The sequence below is a fragment of the Salvelinus alpinus genome, chromosome 13 (genome assembly GCF_045679555.1).
Source record: "Salvelinus alpinus chromosome 13, SLU_Salpinus.1, whole genome shotgun sequence".
Taxonomy (NCBI): Eukaryota; Metazoa; Chordata; class Actinopteri; order Salmoniformes; family Salmonidae; genus Salvelinus; species Salvelinus alpinus.
Window position 1 is genome coordinate 27,334,234 of NC_092098.1, and position 22,498 is coordinate 27,356,731.

The window sequence follows — 22,498 nt, forward strand, 5'->3', positions numbered from 1 at the left end:
ATTCACTGTATGTTTTGGGGGAGGTTACTGGCTTCATTGTTACTGACAATTAAGAAACATTACTGCTATCAAACATCACAGATGCAAGATAGAGAATAGAATGAATTGGAAAATGAACCAGATCAGAGAAGAGATCTTCTATGACAGTATTCCATTTCCACTTGACAAGTGCACTTTAAATGGCAACATGGGCTCTACAATAATTTATGATTAAATGGTTTGCAGGCACAGCCATTTTGTTCTTTTTGGAGAGAGCCCTTTCCCTTTTTGAAGGCCAATGTTAATGCAGTCATAGAAAGAACTCTGATGCACTCCCACGTGAAATGGCCATGTGAGGAAAGCCCTGAGGGAGCAAAGGCCTTGAATAAATGTGTGTGTGTGTGTGTGTGTATGTGTGTGTGTGTGTGTGTGTGCGTGCGTGCGTGCGTGCGTGTCTGTACGTGTGTGCATGCGTGCGTGAGTGTTTGAAAGCGTGCGAGAGAGCTCAGTTCTAACATACTGATCCTCAAATATCCTTCAGTTTCTAGTTCCACTGAAAGTCTATTCCACAGTGAGTGTCTGCTAAAGGCTCTGTTTTTGTTGCTCCCTCTTCTTCTGCAGAACTTTTAGAGTTGGATGATGACAGATTGTGAGCTACCTGATATCCTACATCATCCTCCCCAGTGGAGGTGTTTGTTACATCCTGAGGGAGTCCTGGAAGACTAACAAGCAGACGGCATGTTTGATGGACTATGAGGAAACATCTGCTCTCTCTTGCTTTACTTGCGAGGAAAGAGACTGAAAACAACATAATAAAATAGAACAAATCAATCGATCAACTACATATGCACTCCCTTATCCTTAAATTAACCTTAGAGCAGACTTATAATGTATAATCATATCCAATTTTTGTCAACTTCTTGTTGTGAATTAGTAAGTAAGGACATTTAGGCATCGTTGCTGCGTATTCCTCAGGATAACATGTTGCTAAAGCCCAGGGCGTTTCGATTGCAGTGTTTTCCAAAACTGTGGTGCATGTGGGTACCCCCGGGGATAAACAAGTCAGCGCCAAGGGGTACGTAAATAGCCTTCGGGGACTGACAATCTGTAATGGCAGACTTGTCTGTTGCTTATTTTTCATGTATATTATCAAGCCATTTTTCTCAGTGTGATGATCCATAGGCCTATTTCATCAATAAAAGCTCAAGTTAATTTACTTTCAGTTGAGTATTAACAATGTTTGTACCATGTTTTGTGCTGCTACCAAGTTGTTTTGCTACCGTGTTGTTGTCATGTTGTGTTGCTACCATGCTGTGTTGTCATGTTTTGCTGCCTTGCTACGTTGTTGTCTTAGGTCTCTCTTTATGTAGTGTTGTCTCTCTTGTCGTGATGTGTGTTTTGTCCTATATTTATATGTTATTTATTTTTCATTTTTAATCCCAGCCCCCGTCCCCGCAGGAGGTATTTTGCTTTTTGGTAGGCCGTCATTGTAAATAAGAATTTGTTCTTTACTGACTTGCCTAGTTAAATAAAGGTTAAATAAAAAATAAATACATACATTTGCCAGAGATAAGCAGCAAAGAGATTGCTATTATGACCAATAGCAATGGCTCAGAAGACACATTATTTATCATGGATGTAATGCAGAGAGCTGGTAGTTGCTCCTTCTCAGGTGCAGCACTTTACAGTTTTAACATCCCTCTCAAACTGAAGACAGCTTTAAATTGTTTGTGATGTGTCAGCTATTGAATGCATATTTCTACATTATGTGGTTTTCTATAATGTGATCCAACATTCAGTGGTTCCATTGGGGTGATGGAGATGGAGATGGAAGAGAGATGATGGAAGGAGATGGAGATGGAGATGGAATCAGGAGATGGAATCAGAAGTCAAGCAATAAAGATCAATGGCGTTCCCTCCTCTTGTTCGCTAGGGGGCGGTAAAGCCAATAGCTCGCCACAACAACCAAGCAGAACCTCTTCCACAGACAAAACCACTCTTTTGTTTATCCATCATGGCTGCCCCCCTAAGTGCAATATGAACGTAAATAATCATGCCATGAAGTAACCTTGCGTTTCGGATAGTGTCACCGAAATATGTTGGAATTTCATCGATAACGCGGCAAGATAAGTTTATATCATAAATGGCTTTCCGTGTGAGCATCTCGATTTTCCCGAAAATCTGTATATTTTCCGAGAGTTGCTTTCAACATCTCTGCGCCACTGTTAAATGTGTCACAATTTCTCCGAACGGGTCAGTCATCTTCTACCGTATCTGCTTAGCTTTCTCTCAAATTAATAAGCGATCATATAAATGTAATAGCCTTTCCACCAACCAGAAATATATTTTATTTTGTCTGAAATAATACATTAACTGGAAGGGTCTGCAATAATGAGATTTTCTTGACAGCCATGCCTTATCCAGCTAGCTATTTATTTCATGTTGAGGAAATAACTCCATTGATGTCAGGTTACATACATGTCATTTAGTTATAATTATAATATTTTTTTTATCTGATTCCTGCGACATTGTAAACTAGGCACAGCCGTTGCATCAGTTACCTGGCAGGGATACGCAGTGATGATGATATTCTCGATGTCTCTTTCTGTTGCTTTGGTTTTAGGATGGGCTGCCCGTCGTCCAGGGACCAATAATGGACAGGGTTTTCGCTTCACCCCCGCCTGTTTTATTACATCGGATGCGTTTCTGAGCAGACTGGCGAAAGGCAGAGACAGATGACAGTCTTTATCACTATCCAGCCTCAGTTCCGCCCGACAGCGGTAAACACAACTGCTGCTGCTGCCTCTGAAAACAAAAGAGGGTTACCTCCTGGCATAGTAGTACAGTTGCTCCTTATGCAAATGCTGCGCACTGAATGTGTAGACTATAGTATGAATATTACATATGCCCCTGTATTCTGTAGATCTGTATTATGTACCTCATATTTTACTCATATTTCTGATGTCAACCCCTAAACTCTTGTTTCAGCTAAGCAAATATCATGGCTGGTGAAGGATCCAGTCAACCAGAGAAATCAAAGGTTTTAAGAGTGGCCATTATTGGTGCCCCAAATGCTGGGAAGTCCACACTGTCCAACCAACTGCTTGGCTGAAAGGTAGTTCACTTTATTGTACTGGCCAGTTTTTTCAGTTTAAGCTGTAAACATCATGGCATCAGTCAGCCTGGAGTTTATTTTCCATTAACACCAGTTTCTTTGAACATGATCTCTCATAGGTGTTTGTTGTTCAAGTGAGAATCACCTCTCAGACCATGCATTGAGCATAGCAGAAATTTGGCAATTGTTCATTATTTTATCAGTGCTGTGTTACATTATGTACAGTATCTGTCCAATATACAAACTTTATATTGATTAGATAACCACACTTATACAGTTGAAATTGGACGTTTACATACACTTAGGTTGGAGTAATTAAAACTCGTTTTTCAACCACTCCACAAATGTCTTGTAAACAAACTGTAGTTTTTGCAAGTTGGTTAGGACATCTACTTTGTGCATGACACAAGTTCCAACAATTGTTTACAGACAGATTATTTCACTTATAATTCACTGTATCACAATTCCAGTGGGTCAGAAGTTTACATACACTAAGTTGACTGTGCCTTTAAACAGCTTGGAAAATTCCAGAAAATTATGTCATGGCTTTAGAAGCTTCTGATAGGCTAATTGACATAGTTTGAGTCAATTGGAGGTGTACCTGTGGATGTATTTCAAGGCCTACCTTCAATCTCAGTGCCTCTTTGCTTGACATCATGGGAAAATCAAAAGAAATCAGCCAATACCTCAGATATTTTTTTTGTAGTCCTCCACAAGTCTGGTTCATCCTTGGGAGCAATTTCCAAATGCCTGAAGGTACCACGTTCATCTGTACAAACAATAGTACGCAAGTATAAACACCATGGGACCATGCAGCCGTCATACCGCTCAGGAAGGAGACGCGTTCTGTCTCCCAGAGATGAACGTACTTTGGTGCGAAAAGTGCAAATCAATCCCAGAACAATAGCAAAGGACCTTGTGAAGATGCTGGAGGAAACAGGTGCAACAGTATCTATTTCCACAGTAAAACGAGTCCTATATCGACATAACCTGAAAGGCCGCTCAGCAAGGAAGAAGCCACTGCTCCAAAACCGCCATAAAAAAGCCAGACTACGGTTTGCAACTGCACATGGGAACAAAGATCGTACTTTTTGGAGAAATGTCCTCTGGTCTGATGGAACAAAAAATGGCCATAATGGCCATAAAGACCATCGTTATGTTTGGAGGAAAAAGGGGGAGACTTGCAAGCCGAAGAACACCATCCCAACCATGAAGCACGGGGTGGCAGCATCACGTTGTGGGGGTGCTTTGCTGCAGGAGGGACTGCTGCACTTCACAAAATAGATATTGAAGCAACAACATCTCAAGACATCAGTCAGGAAGTTAAAGCTTGGTCGCAAATGAGTCTTCCAAATGGACAATGACCCCCAAGCATACTTCCAAAGTTGTGGCAAAATGGCTTAAGGACAACAAAGTCAAGGTCTTGGAGTGGCCAACATAAAGCCCTGACCTCAATCCTATAGAACATTTGTGGGCAGAACTGAAAAAGCTTGTGTGAGCAAGGAGACCTACAAACCTGACTCAGTTACACCAGCTCTGTCAGGAGGAATGGGCCAAAATTCACTCAACTTAATGTGGGAAGCTTGTGGAAGGCTACCCAAAACGTTTGACCCAAGTTAAACAATTTAAAGGCAATGCTACCAAATACTAATTGAGTGTATGTAAACTTCTGATCCACTGGGAATGTGATGAAAGAAATAAAAGCTGAAATAAATCATTCTCTCTACTATTATTCTGACCTTTCACATTCTTAAAACAAGGTAGTGTTCCTAACTGACCTAAGATAGGGACATTTTACTAGGATTAAATGTCAGGAATTGTGAAAAACTGAGTTTAAATGTATTTTGCTGAGGTGTATGTAAACTTCCGACTTCAACTGTACATGCATACTTATACATTCTCTCTAGATTTTACTGGACACTCCTGGACTCACTACACCTTCCAAAGTCAAGATGTGATTTCTTACACCGTTTTCAGTACTGTGGTATTGCATTGCATAAAATGAAATAGGCGAATCTCCCACGGGCTATTTATCTTCTCCACAGGCACCAGCTGGAGAAGTCTCTCTTCGAGGATCTTTGGAATACAGTCAAGGAAGCTGACCTTGGTACTGTATGATTCTTCACTTTTTGCAACTTTTCGGGCACACAGATGACTGCTGTAAGGCTATTGCTTTTCAGACAGTCTAGTCTATGCTTTTTAAACAATATGTGGTCCCACACATTTTGCAATTCCTTTGAAATAAAACGTTTTTGGGCAAATGACAATGCACTGCATTGTGTTTATGTCCTCTTCTTGTTGTTATCTCTTCAGTGTTGATAATGGTGGATGTGTCGGACAAGTGGGCCTGCAACAAGCTAGACTTTGAGGTCCTGAAATGCCTGACCCAGTACCCAGATATCACAGCAGTCCTTGTTCTCAATAAGGTACTTCTCTATTTATATAGCAGACACATGCAAACCTCATCCTCTCTCCATGGCCTCATCATAAAGTCAATCATAACACTGATCATATGCACTGAGGTGAGATCGTGGTTGTCATATGATATAATGCATTATTACCATGTAATATACTAGGAACTGTCTACTACATATGAATTGTTACATGAACCCTCTACTGTGTGTATGGCACAGGTTGACTCGCTGAAGAGCAAGAGCAGGTTGTTGGAGATTACAGCAAATCTGACATGTGGAGTGGTGAATGGGCGGAAGCTGCAGGTCCGCAGGTCCCCCCTGGGCTGAGAGGAGGACAGACAGGGAGACCAGGACACCAGGGTCTGGAGATGAGGGCGAGCCAGGTGGTGATGTGGCTCCTGGTGAGGGCAGTGAGGCTCAGTCAGGGCTGAGTAAGAAGCAGCTGAGAGCCCTGAAGACCCAACAGGGCTGGGCCCACTTCAAGGATGTCTTCATGCTCTCTGCTGTGGATAGAGAGGATGTGGAGACACTGAAGGTGATGGTAGCTTATGGTCATATACGGACTAGAAGCAAATCTGATACCAAGTAGACAAGTACACTCATTGTGGAATAATTAAAGTTATTTAAAACCCATGGAAAGCAATTGCGTCTATGTTGATGTGTGACAACTAATATTGCTATTGACATCATGTCTGTCTGTCCTACAGAGGTACCTAGTAGTGGGGTCGAAGCCTGGTTCTTGGCAATACCACAGTGACGTTCTGACTGACCAGACTCCTGAGGAGGTCTGCACCAACACTGTCAGAGAGAAGCTTCTCGAGTATCTGCCCAATGAAGTGCCCTACACAATGACACAGGTGACTTGTCATTACGGACGCACACAGACTTCACAGCCAGACAATACACTGCACTCATATAGCCACATGCAGATGTAACTGTCAAGAGCTACCTCCTATCCCAGCTTGAGATGTATTGTAGGTCCAGTGTCGAATCACAATTATTTACACTTTAGTCCCTAATATATGATGATTATGTGCCAGACATAAACATTGTAGCACATATAGAGAAATACACACAGTAGTACTAATTGAAATTATATTAACTATTTTTTGCTCGCAATAGCAGTAAAACTGTATTTGAAGAAAGAAAGTCACATGGTAAGTGTGTTGCATTTTTCAGTACTATTTTGAATGTTGATTTAGATACAATGCCCTCTGTAATTATTGGGACAGTGAAGCATTTATAATAAAAAAATATCTGTATACTTCAACATTTTGGATTTGAACTCAAACAATGACTATGAGGTTAAAGTGTTTTCATTCATATCGGGTGAACCATTTAGAAATTACAGCACTTTTTGTACATAGTCCCCCTGATTTTAGGGGAGCAAAAGTATTGGGGAAAATTCACATATATGTTTATTAAAGTAGTAAAAAGTTAGGTGAATAATGATGAGTGAGAAAGTTACAGATGCTCAAATATCATAACCCCCCCCAAAAATGCTAACCTCCCCTGTTATTGTCATGGTGAGAGGTTAGCATGTCTTGGGGGTACAATATTTGTGCTTTCTCACTCATCCTTATTCACGATTCATTCAGGATTATCCGTAATCATGGTAGCATCCACATTTATTTACAATAAAAGTGACTCCAAAATGACACAATACATGATTTACCATTAATTTCTATTGGGCACAAACTAATCTGAAACAATCAAAACAAAGAGCAAATGCATCCAACAAATTTGTAGAGTCACAACCTTGATGTAGTCATTGCGTGCTATGAATATGGGAACAAATACCTAACTTTTTACTACTTTAATACACATACAGTGGGGCAAAAAAGTATTTAGTCAGCCACCAATTGTGCAAGTTCTCCCACTTAAAAAGATGAGCGAGGCCTGTAATTTTCATCATAGGTACACTTCAACTATGACAGACAAAATGAGAAAAAAAAATCCAGAAAATCACATTGTAGGATTTCTAATGAATTTATTTGCAAATGATGGTGGAAAATAAGTATTTGGTCAATAACAAAAAGTTTATCTCAATACTTTGTTATATACCCTTTGTTGGCAATGACAGAGGTCAAACGTTTTCTGTAAGTCTTCACAAGGTTTTCACACACTGTTGCTGGTATTTTGGCCCATTCCTCCATGCAGATCTCCTCTAGAGCAGTGATGTTTTGGGGCTGTTGCTGGGCAACACGGACTTTCAACTCCCTCCAAAGATTTTCTATGGGGTTGAGATCTGGAGACTGGCTAGGCCACTCCAGGACCTTGAAATGCTTCTTACGAAGCCACTCCTTCGTTGCCCGGGCGGTGTGTTTGGGATCATTGTCATGCTGAAAGGGGGGTTTTCACTCAAAATCTCACGATACATGGCCCCATTCATTCTGTCCTTTACACGGATCAGTCTTCCTGGTCCCTTTGCAGAAAAACAGCCCCAAAGCATGATGTTTCCACCCCCATGCTTCACAGTAGGTATGGTGTTCTTTGGATGCAACTCAGCATTCTTTGTCCTCCAAACACGACGAGTTGAGTTTTTACCAAAAAGTTATATTTTGGTTTCATCTGACCATATGACATTCTCCCAATCTTCTTCTGGATCATCCAAATGCTCTCTAGCAAACTTCAGACGGGCCTGGACATGCATGAACTTGCATGTACTGGCTTGAGCAGGGGGACACGTCTGGCACTGCAGGATTTGAGTCCCTGGCAGCGTAGTGTGTTACTGATGGTAGGCTTTGTTACTTTGGTCCCAGCTCTCTGCAGGTCATTCACTAGGTCCCCCCGTGTGGTTCTGGGATTTTTGCTCACCGTTCTTGTGATCATTTTGACCCCACGGGGTGAGATCTTGCGTGGAGCCCCAGATCGAGGGAGATTATCAGTGGTCTTGTATGTCTTCCATTTCCTAATAATTGCTCCCACAGTTGATTTCTTCAAACCAAGCTGCTTACCTATTGCGGATTCAGTCTTCCCAGCCTGGTGCAGGTCTACAATTTTGTTTCTGATGTCGTTTGACAGCTCTTTGGTCTTGGCCATAGTGGAGTTTGGAGTGTGACTGTTTGAGGTTGTGGACAGGTGTCTTTTATACTGATAACAAGTTCAAACAGGTGCCATTAATACAGGTAACGAGTGGAGGACAGAGGAGCCTCTTAAAGAAGAAGTTACAGGTCTGTGAGAGCCAGAAATCTTGCTTGTTTGTAGGTGACCAAATACTTATTTTCCACCATAATTTGCAAATAAATTCATAAAAAATCCTACAATGTGATTTTCTGGATTTTTTTTCCTCATTTTGTCTGTCATAGTTGAAGTGTACCTATGATGACAATTACAGGCCTCTCTCATCTTTTTAAGTGGGAGAACTTGCACAATTGGTGGCTGACTAAATACTTTTTTGCCCCACTGTATACAGTTGAAGTCGGAAGTTTACATACACCTTAGCCAAATACATTTAAACTCAGTTTTTCACAATTCCTGACATTAAAATCCTAGTAAAAATTCCCTGTCTTAGGTCAGTTAGGATCACCACTTTATTTGAAGAATGTGAAATGGCAGAATAATAGTAGAAATAATTATTTATTTCAGCTTTTATTTCTTTCATCACATTCCCAGTGGGTCAGAAGTTTACATACACTCAATTAGTATTTGGTAGCCATTTTGCCACAACTTTGGAAGTATGATTGGGGTCATTGTCCATTTGGAAGACCCATTTGCGGCCAAGCTTTAACTTCCTGACTGATGTCTTGAGATGTTGCTTCAATATATCCACATAATTGTCCTTCCTCATGATGCCATCTATTTTGTGAAGTGCATCAGTCCCTCCTGTAGCAAAGCACCCCCACAACATGATGCATGTTCTTCGGCTTGCAAGCCTCCCCCTTTTTCCTCCAAACATAATGATGGTCATTATGGCCAAACAGTTCTATTTTTGTTTCATCAGACCAGAGGACATTTCTCCAAAAAGTACGACCTTTGTCCCCATGTGCAGTTGCAAACTGTAGTCTGTCTTTTTTATGGCGATTTTGGAGCAGTGGCTTCTTTCTTGCTGAGCGGCCTTTCAGGTTATGTCAATATAGGACTTGTTGTACTGTGGATATTAGAGGTCGACCGATCCCATTCCGATTAATCGGGGCCGATTTCAAGTTTTCATAACAATCGGAAATCGGTATTTTTGGGCGCCGATTTGCCGATATTATTATTATTATTTTTTTTTTTACACCTTTATTTAATCTTTTTTTAACTAGGCAAGTCAGTTAAGAACACATTCTTATTTTCAATGACGGCCTAGGAACACGGGCAGAACGCCAGATTTTTAACCTTGTCAGCTCGGGGGATCCAATCTTGCATTGATTACATTGCACTCCACGAGGAGCCTGCCTGTTAGCGAATGCAGTAAGCTAAGGTAAGTTGCTAGCTAGAATTAAACTTATCTTATAAAAAACAATCAATCAATGACTGTCATTGCTCCAATGTGTACTTAACCATAAACATCAATGCCTTTCTTAAAATCAATACACAAGTATATATTTTTAAACCTGCATATTTAGCTAAAAGAAATCCAGGTTAGCAGGCAATATTAACCAGGTGAAATTGTGTCATTTCTCTTGCGTTTATTGCACGCAGAGTCAGGGTATATGCAACAGTTTGGGCCGCCTGGCTCTTTGCGAACTAATTTGCCAGAACTTTACGTAATTATGACAACATTGAAGGTTGTGCAATGTAACAGGAATATTTAGACTCATGGATGCCACCCGTTAGATAAAATACGTAACGGAATAAACGTTTTGTTTTCGAGGTGATAGTTTCCGGATTAGTCAAAGGTATAGGGTTTAGAGAGAAATAGTCGACGCGTTATAATTCCTGTAATAACTTGCGGCTGAATTTGAAAGGGGTTCCTTCGTTATTTTACCGTTCATGTCTTCCATAGAGAATGTCTTGATCTACTTCAAATAAGGTCTGTGTTTCGTGCAGGCTTAAACCGCCTCAACGTTTTCACGTGTAAATCTCACTAGGATAAGGTAACGTTTGTCAACATATTTTCATAAATCCAGTCTACAATTATAATTTTTTTCTTCGCTTATATTTAGCCAATATTGATCAGAGTTACCTTGTCCTATGGATATCTACACAGTTATAAAATTGGCACGGTGATGTAAGCCTACACGAAACACAGACCTTATTTTAAGTGAATCTAAAAATATCCTATGGAATAAATGAAGGAACCGCTTTTCAGATTTTGCTAGGTGTCATGGGAATTATGACTCGCACTTTGGTTGTCAATTCTTACCATGCCCATTATTAAAATAGGATTTCCTGCATATAGAAATTAAAGTTTTTGTTTTCAACATTCATCACAGGTAACTTAAACTCTATTTTTATTCAAACAGTTGAGAGTATTTGTCTCCTAAGCAGACTCTTCAGTATCATTGTCACTTCAGAGCTGTGTGCGTGTGTGTATTTATGTATTATATTAAGTTAAAATAAAAGTGTTCATTGTTCATTCAGTATTGTTGCAATTGTCATTATTACAAAAATGTGTGTGTGTGTATGATATATATATATATATATATATATATAAAAATAATAATAAATCGGCCGATTAATCGGTATCAGCTTTTTTTGTCCTCCAATAATCGGTATCGGCATTGGAAAATCATAATCGGTCGACCTCTAGTGGATATAGATACTTTTGTACCTGTTTCCTGCAGTATCTTCACAAGATCCTTTGCTGTTGTTCTGGGATTGATTTGCACTTTTCGAACCAAAGTACGTTCATCTCTAGGAGACAGAACGCGTCTCCTTACTGAGCGGTATGACGGCTGCGTGGTCCCATGGTGTGTATACTTGCATACTATTGTTTGTACAGATGAACATGGTACATTCAGGCATTTGGAAATTGCTCCCAAGGATGAACCAGACTTGTGGAGGTCTACAATTTGTTTTCTGAGGTCTTGGCTGATTTCTTTTGATTTTGCCATGATGTCAAGCAAAGAGGCACTGAGATTGAAGGTAGGCCTTGAAATACATCCATAGGTACACCTCCAATTGACTCAAATGATGTCAATTAGCCTATCAGAAGCTTCTAAAGCCATAACATAATTTTCTGGAATTTTCCAAGCTGTTTAAAGGCACTGTCAACTGAGTCTATGTAAACTTCTGACCCACTGGAATTGTGATACAGTGAATTATAAGTTAAATAATCTGTCTGTAAACAATTGTTGGAAAAATGACTTGTGTCAGGCATAAAGTAGATGTCTAACTGACTTGCAAAAACTATAGTTGGTTAACAAGAAATTTGTGGAGTGGTTGAAAAACTAATTTGAATGACTCCAACCAAAGTGTATGAAAACTTCCCACTTCAACTGTAAGTGAATTTGTTCCAATACTTTTGCTCCCATAAAATGGGGGGACTATGTACAAAAAGTGGTGTAATTTATATACAGTAAAGCAGACTCCTTTTTAAACCATACTTTTTTAATGTCAGACAGACTGGATGAATGTTAGCCTATATCTGCAGTGGTGCAGCAGTGCTCAGTGATTTAAACTTTATCCCTGCACCATGCTACTCTCTAGTTTTCATTCAGTTAAGTGAATGATGACAGAGTTGAAAGTCATTGATTTACTGTATATTTGGTTGTTAGGACCGAGTGATTATTACAGTATACATTCTTCTTATCTGCTGTAGTAACTGGGGTCCTCTTGTGGACTTAAAACATTGGCATTATATTGAAATGCATGCTCATATTAATATAATGTATTTCCTTTTCTCTGTTTTTTTTATTTATCCTGGTGACAGAAAATGGTGATTGGCCAGGCTGGTCAGATGGTTGCCAGGATAGCCAGAGAGGCTGGAGAGGACCTTAGCACTGTGTTCCTCAGGGAGGTCAAGCTGAGGCTCTCAGTGAAGGTGAAGAATTGAAGAGGATTATGGGAAACAGAGTATTATGATCATCTGGAGCAAACACAGTATTATGGTGGCCTAGTGTGTTGGAAATTAACATGGTTGAACTCTACGGATTCCTTGGTCACTATATTCAGTGAAAGATATGACTGGTTTCTATTGCTTGACTGTGGACAGACCTACAGCTAAACTGTGCTGCTGAGCTTGTGAGTGCTCATCGTGAGTCAGCTATTGAGAGTTAATGGGAACACAGTGACAGCTCTCTCCCCTTGAACTTGTTCCCAGCCTTTTCTACAGTCACTTCTCTCAAGGGTCATCATACTGTATTCTTGCATAAGCATTGCTCTTGAGTAAAGGATGACTTGCGTATATTTTTGCATATATTTTTCACTGGTTTGTCTTTCAGAGCTTCTGTAACATATTATCTTGTAATTATAATTTTTACCTCTCCACCTCTGTTATTTAAATGGCTATATTTTGGTGTGTGTGTGGTGAGGCGAACTGTGAAAAGGTTCATGTTTTATTTTAGGCTTCCAGAACCTTCCCCTTGGCAGTAGACCTCTGCCTCACCTGGCCCTGTGATGATTGAACAGGGAGTAGCACAGTCACGTTCTGTCTGTCGAATGTCCCTGTTGTGCTATCCACCCCCTGTCTCTCTCCTCTCACTCTTTCTCTTTCTCTCTCTGTCAGCTGACAATAGCATTGCTGTCCCCTCAAGCCTTGATTTCTATATTTTTCTCGCTCTCTTTCTATCTATCCTTCTTATTCTTTCTCTCTAAGCAAAACCCCTGAGGACTGAATTGTTTCTCTTTAATGGAATTCAAAATTGAGTGCTAACCTGCTGGTAGTAAAATGGTGCGCTAACCTGCAGGTAAAATGGAGTGCTAACCTGCTGGTAAAATGGAGCGCTAACCTGCTGGTAAAATGGAGCGCTAACCTGCAGGTAAAATAGAGTGCTAACCTGCTAGTAAAATGGAGCTCTAACCTGCTGGTAAAATAGAGCGCTAACCTACTGGTAAAATAGAGTGCTAACCTGCTGGTAAAATAGAGCGCTAACCTGCTGGTAAAATAGAGCGCTAACCTGCTGGTAAAATAGAGCGCTAACCTGCTGGTAAAATAGAGCGCTAACCTGCTGGTAAAATGGAGCGCTAACCTGCTGGTAAAATAGAGCGCTAACCTGCTGGTAAAATAGAGCGCTAACCTGCTGGTAAAATAGAGCGCTAACCTGTGGGTAAAATGGAGCGCTAACCTGCTGGTAAAATGGAGCGCTAACCTGCAGGTAAAATAGAGCGCTAACCTGCAGGTAAAATAGAGTGCTAACCTGCTAGTAAAATGGAGCTCTAACCTGCTGGTAAAATAGAGCGCTAACCTACTGGTAAAATGGAGCGCTAACCTGCTGGTAAAATGGAGCGCTAACCTGCTGGTAAAATAGAGCGCTAACCTGCTGGTAAAATAGAGCGCTAACCTGCTGGTAAAATGGAGCGCTAACCTGCTGGTAAAATGGAGCGCTAACCTGTGGGTAAAATAGAGCGCTAACCTGCTGGTAAAATAGAGTGCTAACCTCCTAGTAAAATGGAGCGCTAACCTGCTGGTAAAATAGAGTGCTAACCTGCAGGTAAAATAGAGTGTTAACCTGCTAGTAAAATAGAGCGCTAACCTGCTAGTAAAATGGAGCGCTAACCTGCTGGTAAAATGGAGCTTTAGCCTGCTGGTAAAAATCGGTCAGATAATGGTAATTAGGTTCATTTCTCCCCCTCCCTGTAAGTTTGCTCTATGTGCTGTCACTATCCAGGCTATCTTGATGAAAAACAAGTGTGTGCCCTGTGGCCTAAAGCAAGGCCAAAGAGAGAGAGTGATAAAGAGAGGGAGGGCTGGGGTGTCTCAATGAAGAGAGTGAGACGGTGAGAAGAAGAGGGGGGGAGAGAGAGGGCTGTAATGTCTCAGTTCACTCTGTCTACAGAAACAGCTGCTCTCCATTGATTACACTGGCAGTTACACTCCTAACAACCGTATGTTTAGTGCAGAATACTAGAGGTAATCTTCAATTAGACAAACCAACTGCTTTTAAAAAGATGTACACTGCAAGGAGTATATGAAATGATAAATAAAAAACAAATAATAATATGTATGCTTTCATACAATTTCATATGTGTAACCTGTCAATGCATTGAGGTGGTAACCTTGGTACAGTATTTAACATTCAGAGTGAGATGTACACCAAGACATTGATAGTCATTCTTTGGTTTTTAATTTGAAACATTATTTCACAAGTCAACAAACATCTTACAATATCAAAATCAGCTCTTAAACACAACTTTGGCTCTTGGTATCACTAAGGTGTTGTAATCAAATGTGACTTCTTGCAAGGAAGACGAGACCAGTCCACCAGTTTTTAGTTTCCTTTAATGCAACTCCAGTGACATTGAGAAGCAGCATTAGAACCCTTACCATTGCTAAAACTCAGTAATGGTAACGGTTAGATTGCCACCCTCTAGCTTCCAACCGTCAACAGCTTGTGTGTGTGTGCTGATAGTATCCGGAGGGGGAATGAGACCCTGGATAGTACATCATCTATACTGTAGTGTCACCATAACGAACTTACAGTATATGATGATATCCTGTCCAGGGTACAAGACTAACGAACAATATCCCATGATGACATTGCCTAAATGAATAAACCTGTTGGGGATAAAATTATGGATATTACATATTAAATAAATACACAAACAAATATGTACAGAAACAGGGTTGAGTCAATATGTTATCAATGTGTTATAACATATTCTGAGAAGTCAACCACCCAAGGAATGAATACAATATGCATGCTATATTACAGAATGATATTTTCTCAGACAACAAATTCATGCATGATCCACATCAATTTCTTAATTAAATCTATTGAAGTCCTATTGTAAGACTAACCAAGTTCAGGTCCGACATTGCATTATATACCGATACCATGTACATGAGTTTTCTTAATGTAATTGCTTGTAGTTAACTAAATGAAACCACTTGCAGAGCATCTTAATAGAGGACTTTCTCTAAACCACTAAACATCAGCTCTCTCCCCTAATTATCCCCTTCAAATGAAGCCCAATTGACAGCTTCAGAGGTTTAGCGTGACTGAGTTAAGTGATCAAAACGTCTGTAAATTTCACATAGTGGGCCTTTAAATGTTCAGCTCACCTCCATGTCTGGTCTGTCTGCGTTGTCCTCTCTCTTGAAGAAAAAAGTGTTAATTAAGGGCGTTGGTTGTTTTCTATTACCACGCTGCTCTGGTTTACAACAGCCAGCACGTCTCCAACACCACCACATTGTTCACAGACTCATGACAGCTCGCAAAGGTCTCCTTTAAGGCCACCAGTTAATTTGCATATGGTGATGACATCAGAGCTGTGGCCCCCTTATCTATCATGCTCTGGGTCTTGTCCTGTTTGCCTCTGATCTAATGATGTGCCGCACCCCTTCTAATCATACCCCAAACAGTTTTGCAACATCAGGTGTTTGACATCTCGTCTGACACCCCTCCATGCCCCCGTACACACCCATTCCAAAGCAAGTATTTCTTAAGAAATGTTTTTCTCCAGTTTTTTTGGCCTTATTTTGGCAGATTTATTTCCAGCTTGCATTTTAAAAGGTGTTTTGTTTAACAAATTGTCTATGTCTCTTTTGTCAACATTCAAAATCACCCAAGCAAACATTACCTATTGTTCAAATGTAACAGTATAACTTTAAGACCGTCCCCTCGCCCTGACCCGGGAGCAAACCAGGGACCCTCTGCACACATCAACAACTGACACCCACGAAGCGTCGTTACCCATCGCTCCACAAAAGCCGCGGCCCTTGCAGAGCAAGGGGAAACACTACTTCTAGGTTTCAGAGCAAGTGACGTAACTGATTGAAACGCTATTAGCGCGTACCCGCTAACTAGCTAGCCATTTCACATCCGTTACACTCACCCCCCTTTCAACCTCCTCCTTTTCCGCAGCAACCAGTGATCCGGGTCAACAGCATCAATGTAACAGTATAACTTTAGACCGTCCCCTCGCCCCGACACGGGCGCGAACCAGGGACCTTCTGCACACATCAACAACGGTCGCCCACGAAGCATCGTTACCCATCGCTCCACGATGCTTCGTGGGCGACCGTTGTTGATGTGTGTAGAAGGTCCCTGGTTCGCGCCCGTGTCGGGGCGAGGGGATGGTCTAAAGTTATACTGTTACACAAACATGACCTCCACTGAGCTGGTTATTGAAGTCACTGAATAATTAAACATTATGACCTTAAGTGGACATCTTAAGAAACAGCCAACTGAAATAATTTCTGTCTTAAAACTTTCAAAAATGTGTTTGGACACACCTACTCATTACAGGGTTTTTCATTATTTTTACTATTTTCTACATTGTAGAATAATAGTGAAGACATCAAAACTATGAAATAACACATATGGAATCATGTAGTAACAAAAAAGTGCTAAACAAATCAAAATATATTGTATATTTGAGATTCTTCAAAGTAGCCACCCTTTGCCTTGATGACAGCTTTGCACACTCTCTCAACCAGCTTTTAATGTTTTATTTTATGTAACCTTTATTTAACTAGGCAAATCAGTTAAGAACAAATTCTTATTTACAATGACAGCTTTATGAGGAATGCTTTTCCAACAGTCTTGAAGGAGTTCACACATATGCTGGGCACTTGTTGGCTGCTTTTTCTTCACTCTGCTGTCCAACTCATCCCAAACCATCTCAATTGGGTTGAGGTCGGATGACTGTGGAGGCCAGGTCATCTGATGCAGTACTCCATCACTCTCCTTGGTCAAATAGCAATTATACAGCCTGGGGGTGTATTTTGGATCATTGTCCTGTTGAAAAACAAATGATAGTTCCACCAAACTCAAACCAGACGGGATGGCGTATCTCTGCAGAATGCTGTGGTAGCCATGCTGGTTAAGTGTGCCTTGAATTCGAAATAAATCACTGACAGTGTCATCAGCAAAGCACCATCACACCTCCTCCTCCATGGTTCACGGTGGGAACCCCACATGCGGAGATCATCCATTCACCTACTTTCCGTCTCACAAAGACACAGCAGTTGGAACCAAAAATTAAAACTTTGGACTCATCAGACCAAAGGACAGATATCCACCGGTCTAATGTCCATGGCTCGTGTTTCATGGCCCAAGTAAGTCTCTTCTTCGTATTGGTGTCCTTTAGTAGTGGTTTCTTTGCAGCAATTCGACCATGAAGGCCTGATTCACGCAGCCTTCTCTGAACAGTTGATGTTGAGATGTGTCTGTTACTTGAACTCTGTGAAGCATTTATTTGGGCTGCAATTTCTGAGATGCAGTTAACTCTAATGAACATATCCTCTGCAGCAGAGGTAACTGTGGGTCTTCCTTTCCTGTGGTGGTCCTCATGAGAGCCAGTTTCATTATAGTTGTAATATTCATATGTGTAAACATACTGAATTGTAATTGGATGCATTTTACCGCCATATCATACTGTGCTATGATTGGTTAAGACCACCCAAATGGTTAGGTCATGGTCAGTTTGATCCTGGTTGGCGATACGTGAACATGCCAGTTATAGCTAGCTAATAAAGAGCTACGTTAAGAAATATCCTGTAGTACTGCATTTTATTATTTTGTACAAAGTGTGCAAAACAATAGTGTTTGATGGTGTTTGCGACTGCACTTGAAGAAACTTTCAAAGTTCTTGAAATTTTCCGGATTTACTGACCTTCATGTCTTAAAGTAATGATTGGCTGTTGTTTCTCTGTTTAGTTAAGCTGTTCTTGTCATAATATGGACTTGGTCTTTTACTAAATAGGGCTATCTTCTGTATAGCACCCCTACCTTGTCACAATTAAGAAGGAAAGAAATTCCACAAATGAACTTTTAACAAGGCACACCTATTAATTGAAAAGTAATCCAGCTGAAGCTGGTTGAGAAAATGTCAAGAGTGTGCAAACCTGTCATCAAAGGCAAAGGGTGGCTACTTTGAAGAATTTCAAATGTAACATATATTTTGATTTGTTTAATACTTTTTTGGTTACAACATGATTCCATATGTGTTATTTCATAGTTGTGATGTCTTCACTATTATTATACAATGTAGAAAATTGTAAAAATGGTAAGGTTCTGCTTTTCTTTTCTTAGTCAACCTTGTGTTCTTTTTCTTTGTGTTCTTGAACGTAGCTCTGTTTCTTTGTGTTCTGGAACGTAGCCCTGTCTTTCATTTTGTTCATTGTTTTCACCTGTGTTCGTTTCTCACCTGGTCTCATCAGCTCCCTAGTTAGTTCAGTTCTTTCTGTTTGTATGGTTGTGAGTTTTATTTTTTATTTTTTTACTGCCTACCTGTGTTTGACCATTGCCTGCGTGTGACTACGATTCCTGCCTTCTGCGAAGGCTTAATAAACATTTGCCGCGCTCTGCGCGTAAATCTACACCTTTTTCTCCCTGAGTATGCATTACAAAAATAAAGAAAAACCCTGTTATGAGTAGGTGTGTCCAAACTTTTGACTGGTACTGTATAATAATTGACAGTTCTTCCCCACTACAAATACTTTATAGTTCACGTCATGGCAAATGCAATCAATTGTGTCTTAGATGTTGACTACAAAGGAAAGGGTATCTATCCAACTATCAGCAGCTGATTTCAACTGAATATTATGCAATGACTCTTCTTGATGTAAATGTTAGTGGTTTGAATCATCGACATATCAAACATAACTGCAACCATCTTTCTGGAGCATTCATTGTGGTTGGCATATTTTCTGGCACAATATTTGTATCATATTTCAACAAAATTGAAATAAATATGTATGATGCAAGTGGGAGGTGTCGGGTGACACGGTTTGGGGTGAGGACAGAAGTGGGGGCGACAACTTAGCCCAGTTACTGTGGAAACAATCTCCCCAGTTTGGGCGGGGGACCAAGGGGGTGTGAGTGGTCGGGTTGATCCTACAGATAAAGACGTAAACAGGCCTATCTGGGCGGCACCATTGAGGTGCCTGGTGTCCCTCCAACTCTTTATCAGCAAAGAGTTGGAGGGACACCAGGCACCAGGGAAATAAATTGAGATTTCTGTGAATTTTACAGCGCATTCAAATAAAAATTTATTTGTGCGGCCAGCCAGACATTGAAAAACAGGAGGACAAAAATGTAATTTATTTATGTACGGAATGAAAAAGAATAATACACATTTGCTTTACTTTGTAAGAATGCAGTTTCACATTTCACATCTAAATCAGACAAAATTTGCTCTTAATATTATTAAGTATGTATCAGATGGAAGTATTGGGGGAAAATATATAAATATCCCTAAAAACGGATCATCTTGGGTAATGAATCTGATGCAGTTCATTTTATATTGTAGCACATTGAAGGAAAGTAAATTACTATTTATAGACATTCATAGAAATGTTCTGTAATGTTCTGATTTACCTCTACATAACATATGAGCATAAGAGCAGAACATGAGTCTCCAGTCCATACAAGTTCTGTGTAGGTCCTCTTCATATGCTGGGATAAGAGATTTGTAAGTTCTCTCAAATACGTATTTCATATGTAGAATGATTTATCCATTCCTAATGATAATTTAATGATAATTTAAAATATATTTTAATCATACAACCACATTAATAATTCCACCCTCTTGCCTTGAAGACCAAAGACAAATATATATTTTTGTGACAGCATTTACTACATTAGAGAAGATCAGAAGTGTTCAGATATTTTTGGTATCATGATGATATTTATCATAACCAAGCCACATCTCAAAGAGCCAGGCCATCCCTGTAGAGCTCAAGTCCAATGGACTGGAGGTCGTTACTTAGGGAGCAAGGTGTCACTCGACACACACCTCTGCATTGACACTCCCCTGCTTTCTGTCCTGTGTCTGTCTGGTCAGCCAGTATAATAAAGGACCCGGGACCAGCTTCCTGTAGTAATGGCAGGCCAAACTGCCCAGGTGATTAGCACCTGGCCTGGGAGTTGGGGGTTTTGAAGTTGGGGAACACCAATGCCTCACTGCCTATACTGAACACCAACCTCCCCCTACCTGCACCCCTCTTTTCACACAACAACATGTAGGCTACTCTAAACTGTATAAAGATCAAAGTGGGGTTCTGATTGATGTTCCAACACTTAACACACACACACACACATACACACCTCTGTCTTCTTCCATATGGGAGGGAAAGGTATAGGGGATAGCTGCCCTAATCACATCTCAAGTGCATATCACTGAGTTCGAGTTTGGAGTAAATCAGAGAGGAATTAACAACAAGAGCGCTGACTGGAGCTCCAAGGCCATGTATCTGCATGAGGAGAGGCTGCTGTGTGGTGACTACCCACTCAACTCTCAGCCCAGGAACTATGGCTATTGTCCACCAGGTAGGTTTGTGTTTAATGGATAGACAACATGACCAAATGTTATTGAAAACGTTGCATTACAGTGTTTAAAAGTCTTAATTGAGCCTAAGAATACCAATGCTCTTTTCTATTGAGAGGGGTAGCCTATCCCACTGGGCACAGACGTCAATTCAACATCTAACATAATTTAATTGAAATTACGTGGAAACAACGTTGATTCATTCAACCACTGTGTGCCCAGTGGTTAGCTATTTATGTAGTCTATTGTCATAGGTTTGTGGAATAAAAAACGTAACTCTAATATAGGCTATGAATGACGCAAATAAATACCTTCTACTAGATTGGAAAGATGCGGTTCGACGGGGCCAGTCTTGGAACGGCGGTGGTAAAGTCGGGTGTGAACCCGAGCTTTCAGCTCTTCAAGTTCGGGTGTCGCTCCAGGGTCGCGAGCTATGGGAACAATTTGGCGATATAGGAACTGAGATGCTCATCACCAAAACAGGAAGGTAGGATGTGTGGATGATAAATAGCGGTAGCCATAGGCCTTCATAATAACCGCTTGTCAAGAATATGAAACATGAGTGATAGAAACATTAGAAATTAATTAAATATGATAGCATAAAAAAATGTAATTTCCATTTGGTGACTGTTTTGGGACATAGGCCTAGTCTCAGAGTAATTCTGTTGCAAAGAACCACTATTTTTTATTAAATTGAATAACCGATAGTAGTATGGAGCACAAAGTAACACTTTCAGTCTTTTGCTTATTTATGAAAAGATTATTTGAGTTATTAATAATATTTTATACAAACAACATGCATATCTCAGCTACCATGACCCACTGTAACTACCTTTCTAGGACATACCAGTCCTTTACAAGTCAACAGAAAGTGTCAGAAGTCAAAATGTACACTTAACCCTGTAGGCGGCGGCGTAAGAGTAGTCTGAGTACCAGTTTCTTCAGCTGAAGTTCCACTCCTTGTCACTGCCAAAGAGACTTTTATTTATTTATTTATTTTATTTCACCTTTATTTAATCAGGTAGGCTAGATATTTACAACTGCGACCTAGATAAAAAAAAGCAGCGCGTCACAAACAACACAGAGTTACACATGGAATAAACAAACGTACAGTCAATAACACAATATAAAAATCAATACAGTGTGTGCAAATGTAGTAAGATTAGGAAGGTAAGGCAATAAATAGTCCATAGCGGCGAAATAATTACAATTTAGCAATTAAATACTGGAGTGATAGATAGTGCAGAAGATGAATGTGCAAATAGAGATACTGGGGTGCAAAGGAGCAAAAAACAATTAACAATATGTGGAAGAGGTAGTTGGGTGGGCTATTTACAGATGTGCTGTGTACAGGTGCAATGATTGATAAGCTGCTCTGACAGCTGATACTTAAAGTTCGAGAGGGAGGTATAAGACTCCAGCTTCAGTGATTTTTGCAATTCGTTCCAGTCATTGGCAGCAGAGAACTGGAAGGAAAGGCTTCCAAATGAGGAGTTGGCTTTGGGGATGGCCAGTGAAATATACCTGCTGGAGCGCGTGCTACGGGTGGGTGCTACTATGGTGACCAGTCAGCTGAGATAAGGCGGGGCTTTACCTAGCAAAGACTTATAGATGATCTGGAGCCAGTTGGTTTGGCGACGAATATGAAGTGAGTGCCAGCCGACTAGAGCATACAGGTCTCAGTGGTGGG

At 40.4% G+C, this 22,498-nt stretch overlaps 2 protein-coding genes, 1 long non-coding RNA gene and 1 pseudogene across 5 annotated transcripts in view; 2 read left to right on the forward strand and 2 right to left on the reverse strand.

The window, feature by feature from the left end:
• LOC139537474 (protein FAM222B-like) overlaps window positions 1-2,678 on the reverse strand; it is a 62,341-nt gene extending 59,663 nt beyond the window's left edge. Inside the window, exon 1 of the mRNA XM_071338827.1 lies at window positions 2,541-2,678. The gene's annotated coding sequence lies outside the window, so the exon portion shown is untranslated. The remainder of the gene's footprint in view (window positions 1-2,540) is intronic.
• LOC139537478 (GTPase Era, mitochondrial-like) lies at window positions 2,621-14,536 on the forward strand (annotated as a pseudogene).
• A 105-nt stretch (window positions 14,537-14,641) lies between these two features.
• Window positions 14,642-15,844, reverse strand: LOC139537482 (uncharacterized). The gene is made up of 2 exons (XR_011667548.1): window positions 15,599-15,844; window positions 14,642-15,091 (listed from the first exon to the last, which is right to left on the reverse strand). It is a non-coding gene; the product is annotated as an uncharacterized lncRNA (long non-coding RNA).
• Window positions 15,845-20,360: 4,516 nt separating this feature from the next.
• LOC139537457 (T-box transcription factor TBX6L-like) overlaps window positions 20,361-22,498 on the forward strand; it is a 78,507-nt gene continuing 76,369 nt past the window's right edge. For 2 of the 3 annotated variants that reach the window (XM_071338765.1, XM_071338767.1), the window contains exons 1-2: window positions 20,361-20,810; window positions 21,130-21,295. In XM_071338765.1, coding sequence (XP_071194866.1) covers window positions 20,729-20,810; window positions 21,130-21,295 — 248 coding nt within the window. In that variant the 5' untranslated portion in view covers window positions 20,361-20,728. The remainder of the gene's footprint in view (window positions 20,811-21,129; window positions 21,296-22,498) is intronic. The other variant, XM_071338766.1, reaches the window with a different exon arrangement.